The 12,391-nt window shown below is 39.1% G+C and overlaps 1 protein-coding gene across 3 annotated transcripts in view; it reads right to left on the reverse strand.

Moving 5' to 3' along the window:
• LOC149319162 (NEDD4 family-interacting protein 2-like) overlaps positions 1–12,391 on the reverse strand; it is a 57,071-nt gene that overhangs the window by 28,951 nt on the left and 15,729 nt on the right. For 2 of the 3 annotated variants that reach the window (XM_089511181.1, XM_089511180.1), the window contains exons 2-5: positions 9,391–9,550; positions 7,864–8,000; positions 5,645–5,704; positions 419–506 (exon numbers count right to left, since the gene is read on the reverse strand). In XM_089511181.1, the coding sequence (XP_089367307.1) occupies positions 419–506; positions 5,645–5,704; positions 7,864–8,000; positions 9,391–9,550 (445 nt within the window). The remainder of the gene's footprint in view (positions 1–418; positions 507–5,644; positions 5,705–7,863; positions 8,001–9,390; positions 9,551–12,391) is intronic. The other variant, XM_089511183.1, reaches the window with a different exon arrangement.

A 12,391-nucleotide genomic window follows, 5' to 3' on the forward strand; every position in this document is an offset into this window, starting at 1 on the left:
ACAAGTTGTTCAACTTGTCTTTACACAACACATGAAATTTTAAGTTCTTTAATCTGTTGTACATGCGCATACACACTACATCAAACTAAGTTTTACATAACATATAAGTAGCACAGCAATGACTGCACAATTATAAAAAGGACCTTTTGTTCCGTACTAAGAGCACTGTATCTTGTGTGACTAGAACAACAGCATCATTACCTAGATCAAGCTTCTTGCTGTATTTACCATAAATCAGGGAGGGGGAACATGTGACCCTTCAGATGCTGGACTGCTACTCCCATCACATCTTGGCTATACTGGCTAAGGCTGACTGGAGTTGTAGTCCAACAACATTCGGAAAACTACATGTTCATCGTTCTGCCTTACAGAAATACTGCTTGCAGAAACTGCAGATGCAAAGTTATGTGATACTTACTGAAAAAGGCCAACATGAAGATGCCATCATTGCCAACACGGAGCTGGTCTGCATCACTGAAATCATCCCTTGGGGGATACTCTTCTTCCTTTAAGTTTATGACAGTTACATTTTAAAATAATACAGCTTATCTAGAATTAAAATAATTAAGATTTTGCAAACTAAATATTTAAGCAGGAATTACTATATACACTAGACTATAAATCAACCGCATGTATAAGTCAAGGGCTGGTTTTGGAGCCAAAATTATAGATTTTGACAGGACCCATGGATAAGTCAAGGGTAAAACTTAGGGGCATGTAACAAAAGTTGTAAAGAACGAAGCAAAGGAAAATGATGCCAAAGACCTAACAAAATTCCAGCAGGCATAACTTTGTTTTCACTCTAAAGGTTGGCAGGATGAGAGAATGTGAGTGGGCTCAGTGCTTCCAAGACAGATTACACTCTTGCCTTTCAATCTACTCAAGTTTTTTGGATCAATTTTTGACTAAAATTTCTAGACTTATACATGAGTATATACAGATTCATGCAAGCAAACAAGGTTGCTACAGACATATACAAGTTGCACAGATATTGAATATACATAATAATCTGTATTACCCTTCAATACTGTTCTTTTAAAACACATGCCATGCTACATTAAAGAGGTTTTGCTATTTCAAATTGCATTAACCAGTTTTTAAGGTCTTGCTGTCCAAAGTCCTTTTGATGACCCAAGTAGACAGTGTTATGCCTATTTTGGCTGAGATTCCAGTGCTCCTAAAACAGTTTTGGGGTGATCTTGATCCTTCTGTGTCACTTGAACCACAGACAGCCTTCATGCCACACAGTGCCTTTTACCAATTCAAACGGCGACACCAACCTACGGCAACACATACCTATGAAGGGATAGTCTGTTTTCAACTATCCATGCCCAAGTAAGTTCCTGTTTCTACTGTTATGAATTGTATCTATGATTTCATTTGAAGACAGACTGTAAACACAATAAGATTGCTAATTTGGGCTGAGCAGGATGAGCATATCATACCAGTATTTCACTGGATCCCAGACTTCTGTTGGGCCTAGTTCAAGGTACAAGTGTTGATTCTGAAAGTCTTTTACAGTTTAGAACCAGGATATTTGAATTTCCTCTGAGGTCTTTTTCTAGGTGAGGTACAACATGTGACTACTAAGGTAAGAACATTTTCATTAATGGAAACCCTCTCTGGGGAGACTTGCCTGGCACAGATTCTGGTGTTTCACCAGTTAAAACATGATGATTTTCCCAAACATTTTCATCTCTTCCTGCTTTATATATGTGTAATCTGAACTTATTGTAAACCATTCTGAGAACACTGTTACAGGACAGCGTATAGATGTGATCTGAAGTGAGTTTGAAACAGCTGAAATTCATATAATATTCATAATTATGTCCATTCAACATTGGAGCCTACTACTGAAAAGAATTACCTTTTTTCTCTTTTACACTTATTTTATTGCATTCACATTGAACCTATCTTTCCCATACGTCAGAGCAATTTATGAAGGGTACTGATTGCATACTGATCAAACTTAGAGTACCTTCATGCTATGCCTTGAATTTTGAAAAAATAGGCTTATGTTATCAGTTAGACTACATGGTAGAACTCATTGAAGATTTGTATCTACTTATTTTGGAGATGGCAACTTTCTTCTATGTAGATGCCACTCCTATTTCTACGTAAGTCCGAATGGTTGTGGATATTGGGGCCTGTTTCCCAGAATCACTGTCTTGGAAGTAAATTTTAATACTGTATATTAAAATTATTAAAACGTTAACATGTAAAATTATGTTATTGTATGTGAGATGTGTGTCTATTGCTTTTAATGCTAGAATGCACAAGGTGCAGCTCATGGATAGCATGCACACAACAAGTGCTCCAGTGAGGCCAAAAACATCCTATACCCCCCTTACATTTTTAACGATGGTTTTACTACACTTTTGTTCCCTCTCCCTCCCACTGCCACAAGCTGGACAGGATGCTATTTCAAAACTGGAAGACATCTGGTCACTTTTAATTTTAAAAAACAACTACAGTTCATAAAATGCCATGCTTTAATAGATCTATTACTCCGTAAAGTATCATACTACTGTAGTTTTGCTGCATGAACATGACTTTGGAAATTTCTCCAAAGCTTGTGTCTTTCATGAAACACTGTTCCCCATTCTCAAGGAATTCTAGGAAGTCTAAAGACTTTTAAGAGAATTAAAACTCAAACAAGCAACACTGGACCAATGTTTAAATTTAGTAGCACCTTTGCAAGATTGCACACACTTTTATTCCCAAAGTATTCACACACAATTTTGGAGTTTCGGGTGGTTTTGAGTCCAAATAATTTTAATTTAGTCCCACTCTTAGAAACAACTCTTGCATTTTGGAAAAATATTACTACTTAGTACTATGTGACATACTCTAATGCAACTATGCTATCACACTGGTAATTGAAGTGATCATTTAATCCACAAAAGACTAACAATATTTTCAAACTAAATGGTTTGCTGATATTCAGGCACCAGAGGGTGCTAATATTCAAGAAACCTTAATGAACAATGTTATCCGTACTGTGGATTCACATTTTTGGCATACAGGATGGAGCCCTGGTGGCGCAGTGGTTAAATGCCTGTACTGCAGCCATTCACTTGAAACCACAAGGTTGCGAGTTCAAGACCAGCAAAAGGGCCCAAGCTTGACTCAGGCTTGCATCCTTCCGAGGTCGCTAAAATGAGTACCCAGACTGTTGGGGGCAAATTAGCTTACTTGCTAATTAGCTTACTTGCTGTTCACCGCTATGATCTTTGGAATAGCGGTATATAAATAAAACAAATTATTAATTATTATTATTATTAAAAGATTATTGTCGGCATCATAAAATAATTCAGATAGACCAAGATTTATAGCATGACATTAAAGTCATGACATTTCCCAAGCAATTTACCTCAGGCATGTTTTCCCTTTAAGCATACATATGAATGAATAGGCCTAAAAAAGGATTGATGTTGGGTAAAATTCTTCAAGATAATCTAGATAGTATGCATCTGCGCCAAGAAACAGGTACACTTGTTAGAGTCTCTCTTTTTTCATCAGGATTTATTTTAGAAGATGACCATGCATACTTGTGTTTTTAAAAGTGGAACTGGCTTTCAATCTTCCATTTAATTTTTAATATTTATTTTTAGTGCATCTATGCCCCTACAATTCATGTGAGCATTTATTTACAACTTTCTTATCAGACTGCTCAACAGTGATGACAGCCTATAGCCTACTCTTTAACTACTCTGGGTAGATACAATTTCCTACAATTTTCAGACACTGATTGCATTATACCTAATGATATCTTAATATCCGTTGAACTTTTGTCTTTTCACTTGTCCTCCACAACTGGATAGTATGAATAAAACTGTTTCCTCTCTTTACATGTTTCAACATGCCACCAAGAGCACCATAATTAAGGTTACTTGCTATAAAGGCCAGATGTGATCTGTAGCATGTAACTAAACTTTGATGTTGGCACAATTCTAAACTTATCAGAAAATGTTGAACATTCAGCAGTGTATAACGACTGTACTAAAACAAAACAAATGCTGTGCCCATACAGTCCAAATTGCATATGAACTCACGTTAATTCTCTGCTATAATCTATATAAATTATGCAGATGTACTGGTTTGTCCCATTTATCTATAGTTTTGGTTTTGATAATCATAGGAATGCCACACACAACAAATAAGACAAATACACTGCCCCCAACTTCTATCTTCTAAAAATCTTATCTGCCTCTCTCTTTGGTTTCTGGGTTTTCACTTTCAGCAGGCATTCATTAAATACGTTCAGTCACAGCTTTGCAGTCCTAAAGATTGAAAATGCAACTTTCTATTTCTAAAAAATTTGCCATCACATTCTGTGCTCCTACACAATTTTGGCATGCTTCTAGTCCTACATGTAATTCAAATGTACTAAAAGAAAAAGGTAAGAATGCCGAATGGGACAGTGGATTAATATATTTAACTCCGACCCCAAAGGTGCACTGCTCATTAATTTACATTTGGCACAACATGTGAAGAAGAGAGCCTCCTGTACTCACAGAGGCTCTTTATGTCAATTAGTCTCCTGCATAATCAACAGGATTATCATATTCATGTGAGTAATAACATGAACAGGACCAGTGACACCATTATACAATCATCAGAAAATAAGAAGGGGGGCAGTTGAATTGTATTGTTGATTAAAATGATGCTGTTGGACTGCAACACCCATTATCCCTCATTACTGGCTATGCCGGCTAGGGCTGATGGAATCTGAACTCCCAACAATATATGTATTGCCTCAAGTTGCCTAATCCTGTTAAGGATGGCTCACTTTACTGGATTGTTAATTCCTGGTCTTTCAAATTATTTGCTTTTTACTTCCACAACTACAAGAACTAAAAATATATTTTTCTATCAGCACAGTACTATGTATGTTTAGTGTGAAGTAAACCCCATTTTGTCCCATGCTGCTTAGTCTTGCATATGCCTGAGTGACGCGCTGTACATACCGGCAGATAGTCCGTCCCTGTCACGTGCTAGGGGTTGGCCAAGGACGATGCATCCATACCGACCTCACCCCAGCACGTGACGGGGGCGTCAAAATGGCGGTGCCCTGTACACATGGGCACCGCCATTTTGACGTACCATGCCACATATCGCAGGCGCAGCCCTTACACAGCTGCACCAGCGATACTGAAGAGCTCAGCCACTTTCTCTGTCTACCTGCTGCTTTCGGGGTGTCCTTGGGGCATGAAGCCCCAAGGGCACCCCTTTCTGGGGAAGTGGCATTTTGCTGCTTCCCCGAGGCCTGGAAAAGCGGCGGATCAGGTCCTCCAGGGCTGCCGCTGTGGCAGCTCAGGCCCCGATCCATCGGGGAAAGGGGCGGGTGAAGGCCGCCCCAAAGGGGCGGTCTGTATCCCGCCTGAAACTGCAGCCTTCTATATTCACTTTCCTTGGAGTAAGCCCAACTGAACTCAGCAGATCTTACTCTGAAACTGGAGAGGATTGCCCTGTAAGTTAATGCCTTTTAGGAAACAAATGAGAATTTTATGTGTCATTCTGGATTTGAATAATGACAATTTCATCAAAAGGAGGAAGAAAAGGTATAGGGAGTATTACTCAGTTTTGCTTGCCAGAAAGAAGAATAGCTACAAAATCTGAACTTCATAGAACTGTACCATACCTCTGGTGGACTCAGGAATATTTCATCAAACAGACTCCTAGACTCCCTAAATTGGCCGTGCTAAGCATGTAAAGAAAATAAGACAGAAGAACTAAAGGAGTGTTAAGCCATTCAGTATAAGTAAAACATTGAAGCACTGTTCCTACCAAACTAACTTTGAATTTGATACATTTCAAAATGAAGTGCAAATACATAGCTTGAAACAACTCTTACAATTCAAATACTGGAAACCATGTATAGTAATAATGTGTTTTCACTAATTAGAAATGAGAAATACCCAGGAAAATGTAATATACAAACATGCATTTTAGTAGGGATATGTACTGGAAGTGGATGAAGCTTGAACAAACTGGTCTGATCTGAACAAGTACTGGTGCTTCCCACAATGAAAGCAGGTTTCTCAACAAAATTACCAGAATCAAAGCTGGACTGCAGCCAAAAGGTTCATGTGGAATTTGGGGTCTTTTTCACTGAAAATGCCTTGGGCAGGGGAAAGGAGAGTGTGTCAGACTGAATGACCAACAATTCCAGTTTCTAAGGCTTCATTTGACCAGAATATGCCCAATCACTGTGATCTAAGGACTGGGATTTTGATAAACCTCATGATTTCTGTGACATTGGAGAGACAGCAGACAGCCAAACAGTAATACTTTTTATTAATTTTTGCCTGCACAACTGGCTTAGCTACAGTATGTGGTAGTATGCATAGAGCATAAAAATTAGGCAGCAATTGTCCCATCCAATCTCATACAATTAAGCAGTATGAGAAAGCACTGATGAGATGAAGTGAGGCAAAGATGGGACAGTGAGATGGCCATTCCTACAATGGCACCATGCTTCACCATTTTAAAAATGGTAAATTGTTTTTCATGCAACCCAACTCTCCAACCACTAGAGACAGTCTTCTGAAATACTTCAACTTTCTTGTATGAGGATGCTTCTGGGATACATGCTATTTCCATACAAATTGCTCCCCTATATATTGCATTCCCTCAGGATAAAGGGAAAGGAAATTTATCATGTTCTCATACACAAAAAATATGATAACTCCACTTCCACATACGCTTTTGCACCTATCATTCTTATGGTTTCTAAATTTCTTGCTTAGGGGCCATTTCGTGCTACCTATCATTTTCAGAACAATGTTCTGAGGTTAGGAATGTGTGTGTGTGTGTGTGTGTTTATTAATTGCTATTTTTGTGAATTCAAATGTATATGTTTAATAAAAATAATTTAAAAAAGATATTGGGGATGGAAAGAATATTTGAAATATTTGAAAAAAGATCAACAAACAAGTTTTTGGAGTGATGAGAAACCCTGACTAGCAGAATCCTGAACTAATCAGAATCTTTCCATTCGGAGCCTATTCTGTGCAAAATTTACACATGATTGTTTTGCACATAAAACAGCATTTCAAAACAGAAATATCAATTTATGTATAGAAAATGCTGTTCCCTGCACAGAAAATGCTTTTTCTATTCAAATCAATCACATGCTAATTCTGCACAGAATAAGTCCTGAATTGCAAATAGCCTTTGAAAATTACAGTTTTGGAAGACTTTCTCGCAGTGGGAAGAAAATTGCTGAAATTACTCATTGCTACCTTTGAGAAGAAACCTAATGAACAATTACATCCTGCCAGATATACACAATTAAAGTAGAAAAAAGATTCTAATACTAGCCTTTTATCTCCTTTTATTTAAATGAAAGACATACTTTGGACAAATAAAATGATATCATCAGAACTGGAAAATAAATATAATGACATACGCATGGATATATTTTAAAATAGCCAGGTAGAACATTCACATAAAGTCTAATGTGCTAATTAAGTATACCCAGGAAGTCAAGCACCTGCATTTTACTTCATTTGTCATGCCAAATGCAACTCAAGCAGTATGAATGATGGTACACCATACACTCTGCAAGAATAAGAAACAAATATGTTGCCTGTGGGCCACACAAAGCTTGTTCAGTCACAGGTTCTGGAATGTGAGGCTAATGATTATGCAAAGAATGAAGACAAACGTGAAGTAGTCAAATGGACTTTAAATAGTTAGGAGGTGTGGTGCAGACACCCCAAATTTTAAAGTGTTTTATACTATTTTTTTAATCCAAATTTATTTCAATAACCAACTGAGCTTAATAAATCATGGAAGCACTAGAAATGTTTGTCTAAGAAAAACTGTATTTCAACATTGCACAAATTTCTCACTTACTCTGTGGGCTGCTGCTTCTGCTGCAGCAGCTGCCATTGCTGCAGCTTTGGCCTTCTCTGCTTCATCGTAAGTGGGAAGAGAGGTAGCTACACTGTATGGAGGTGGCACAGGATAAAATTCATTAGGCGATTCAATTTCTGGAAAGAAAGAAAGAAAAAACCAAACATTCAGTCTAAAGAACCAGCCAGAACTACAATCCACAGCACTGTTAAAGAAGCTACACTAAACTAGACCAGATATACCATACTTTTTTTAAGAAAAAGTAAAAAACCATGGACTTCCTAGTTTTTTCTGTTTACAAGAATATTTTAGTTGTATGTGCATGTGTTCTCAAATTTTTCCATCATGGAAGGAGAGAAGGGGCGGGTCCAATGACATCGGGAACGCCCACAAGAGACTGAGCCCTCCCTCCATGGCAACAACTGCCATCTTCTAGCCTGGAGGGAGAGAGGGGAATTGGGGATTGGAAAGGGACTAATGTTGAATTTTTAATTGTATTCTGTATACTGTATATTTTTATTCCTGTAACCTGCCCGGATTCCTTGAGATTGGGTGGGCTATAAATAAATAATTTATTATTATTTATTATTATTATTATTATAAAATTTCGGCATAAATGCCATTCTCAATCTTTCAGTTTCTAAATTAATTGTGTCACAATGATTTAGAATTCTGTGCATGTAACATTTTGTTTCCCATAAGAAAGAACACAGAAAGACACAGATATCAAAACATATTCAACACTCTGATAACCAGTTTGCAAAATAGTTTTCTATTAAAATAGTTTTCTTGCACCTATTGACTCTAAGACTTTTTTTTAACTTTGAACTGAAATGCAGATAGCAAATAGTATCCATGTGTACTATTAATATAATAATATTGTCATGTGGTGATTAAATCAACATAGTACAGTTGGCCTTCAGTATCCATAAGGATGTGTTCCGGATGTTCAAGCCCTGCATTGTCCCCAATGGTGGTGCATGTCTGTGGCCAAGCCACCAACAGGGACAGCCCCCCCCTGTCCCGTGGCAGTGTGCTCATGCGGCCGCGCCACCACTGGGGACAACCAAATTTAATGGTGGTGCGGCCATGTGCACATGCCACCATGGGGCAACAGGGGCTATCCCTAATGACAGTGTGGCCACTGGCATGCACTACCATTTGGGACAACACTGGCTTGCTGCCCACGGATGTTTGAATCAGTGGATGGGAAGTCCACAGATACGAAGGGCTGACGTACAGAAAAAACTGTGAAGTTCTTTTTTTTTAATGAAAATCACAACTGATTTTGTTCAGCTAAGTGTTTCTCTAAAAAAAGATGTTTAAGATTCAAGAGAAGACTATTTGTTCTTTTCTTTAAATAAAATGAGTATGGGGAGAACTGAGCAAATGATATTTAAACAGAACAGAAGTAGAAAGTACGAAATGATCATAGTACTATATTACTACTGAATGGAAAAAAGAGTTTGGGCTGTTATTTGCATTGTTAAAAATATCTGTGAATGAGACATACTGAAAGGGAGATACCTGATGTTGCAGCTGCTTCTGCGGCAATACTACAATAAGGTGGAGGTGAAGTATCTGCTTCAGGTAAAGATGCCTCTGTTTGAGAAGCTGGTACAGTTTCTGTGGAGGTGGATGGCTGTTCAACCACTGATGATTCTGGGGGATCGTCCTCATTATGAAGCTTTTAAGAAAGAAATATAATTGTTCACCTACAGTAACCCAATTCATTTGTTCCCAGAAGTGAAGATACATAATGAAACTATTAAAAGTACTGAAAGAAATAACCCCCATTCCAGTGTTGTATTGTGCCTATAAAATCTGAACCAGAACACTTGAATAAAAAACACACACCAAGCAAAAAAATTATCAAACAAATCTGTGCTAACAGGTTCAAAGTAAGGGCTGTTCGACAGGGGAACACACTTCCTCGGAGTGTAGTGGAGTCTCCCTCCTTGGAGGTCTTCAAACGGAGGCTGGATGGCCATCTGTCGGGGATGCTTTGATTTGGATTTCCTGCATGGCAGGGGGTTGGACTGGATGGCCCTTGTGGTCTCTTTCAACTCTATGATTCTATGAAATAAATGGGCTTCTCCTTCTTTCTCTCTTTCCCAGCCTTAACATACATATGAGCATCACTGAGGTCAAAAATGTTATAGTGATGCCCTTTCCTAAAGCCCTTTTAATTAATTTCTTAATTTAAAAAGGAAGACGCATGGGTTGCAAATCAGGATGGTTTACAATTAAGGAATGAAAAAACATCTCTAAATCATTCAGTAATTAAGATCTGCCTCCGTTCATCTAAGAGATTTCAAGATTTGTTATTAAAGGTCATTCCTCATTATTTCAGATTAAAATGTCATTGCTTGGATTCACTATGCAAATGGAATACCTCCACCCCCTAAGAAGCCACTACCTTACTAAACTACTGTCTCTTCTCTTGGTAACTTCGTTAACATTATCATAAGAAAGGACAGATGCATCAATTTGGTCTACAGGACACAGGGATTCTGAAGCTACCCACACAGTAAAGCAAGAATGTTGACCCTCTTTTAGGCAAAGTGCCAAATTCAATTTTAGAGAGAACGCAAGGGTCACTTTCCAATGGTGGCCAAGGCCAAAAGGAAAGACAGTGATTAAAGAGGCCTACTTTTAGCTTAAAACTGTTACTGCCAGTAAATAATAATAATAATAATAATAATAATAATAATAATAATTTACATATACCTCGCTCTTAAGCCAAAAGGCTATCAGAGTGGCTTACAAATTGTTAATTAAGCCTTGGGATAAAATGAAATCAGAAAAAATAACCAAATGATGGGATCCAAGCGATTGGGTTATGGCCATCTGAGGAAACCCAAGAACTAGACTGAGATTCCAAGAGGAAATTCCCAGTTCCTGCCATGTGAGAAAGATTTATATTAAACTAGAAGAGTTTCAGTACACACCCATCCACCAACCCCACTGTTTTTTTAAAGTAATGTATGAAACATTTTTATGATCTGTAAATTAACCCTGTATTTAATCTATTTACTGGTCTCCACAGATGACCAGAAATTCTATGTAGGTAAGTGAAGAGGACAAAGGAGAAGGCATTTCTTTCCTTTTTCTACCAGTCTAATTTAGCCAGTGTGTTAGGTACAGAACAAACAAAGTCCTTTTCCTTCATGTTCAAGTCGAAAATCAAGCAAGCTGGTTGATGAGAGATTATTCCATCCTTCTTCCATCACCAGTTTGATTGAAGACTTTTTTTAAAACTAGTCTCTTAAGAGGCTATTACTGTATTTGCATGCTGTCTGCAGAAGAGGAACCTTTCCTCTTTCTACTTCCTGCATGTAAATACATGCCAGCAGAGAGGCAGCATGGTGTAGTGGTTTGAGTGTTGGACTATGACTCTGGAGAGCAGAGTCCAAATCCCTGGTCAGTTATGAAAACCCACTGGGTGACCTTGGGCAAGTCACAGTCTCTCATAGGGTTGCCATAAGCGAAGACCTCCAAACCGGGACAAATGTAGGTCAACATATCAAAATGTAGGACTTTTTAAAAAGTCCTACATTTTGATATGTAGGCCTTGCCGGGGCCCGGGAGGGAGCGTCTCCGTGGCCAGAGCTCGGACCGCAGAGAGCCCTCCCAGGCCTCAGTGAGACCTTGGAGGACCCTGCGGCCGGAGCTCCAACCGTGGAGCCGCCTCCAAGGCCTCGCCGGGGCCTGGGAGGGAGCGTCTCCGTGGCCGGAGCTCGGACTGCAGAGAGCCCTCCCAGGCCTCAGCGAGGCCTTGGAGGACCCCACGGCCACAAAGAAGGCACGCGCGGGGGCGGAGGTGGCCGCGGGTGGGGCAGTCCCGGTTTTGGTGCAAAACTGGACCGGGCCGGCACCGCCAAAAGCGGGACTGCCCCGCCTACAGGCGGGATATGGCATTCCTACTCATCCTCACAGGATAGCAATGGCAAACCCCCTCTGAAGAAACTTCGCAAGAAAATCCTGTTATATGTTCACCTTAGGGTTGCCATAAGTCAGAAACAACTTGAAGGCAAGCAACATACAGACACAGCAAGCAAACTTATTCTTGTGGCTTTATGTGCTGTACACCAACTGTAAATGTTGATGTGTCGTTTAAAAGTGTCACATAACTTTTTTAAACTGACCAGCTGTCAAATACTGTATACTCCAAACTGAGAGTATACAGAACAAAACCAAACTCACTGTAGTTATGTTGCATATTAGCTTTTTACCTTGCTCATGCATTTGCCTGAAGTTGTGTAAGGCTGAATATATAGAGAAGCACATCAGCCCAGCCCCAGACAATACTACACACCCATCAGCATGCAACACAAACCTTTACACATTAGCAAGGAGATCTGAAGAGGAGTTTGTAACTGTGTTTCACTGTATGTAGTTACAGAGCAAAACATGGGAGCTCTGTACACACATTTATCCAAACACAAAGTTCTCTTCAGAACTATGTGCTCAACACAGAAAATCTAATTTACCTCCAGTTACTCAGAAATGTCTGAGGAAAAGACTT

The sequence above is a fragment of the Sceloporus occidentalis genome, unplaced genomic scaffold (assembly GCF_023333645.1).
Source record: "Sceloporus occidentalis isolate IW3139 unplaced genomic scaffold, rSceOcc1.0.p SCAF_2, whole genome shotgun sequence".
Classification (NCBI taxonomy): Eukaryota; Metazoa; Chordata; class Lepidosauria; order Squamata; family Phrynosomatidae; genus Sceloporus; species Sceloporus occidentalis.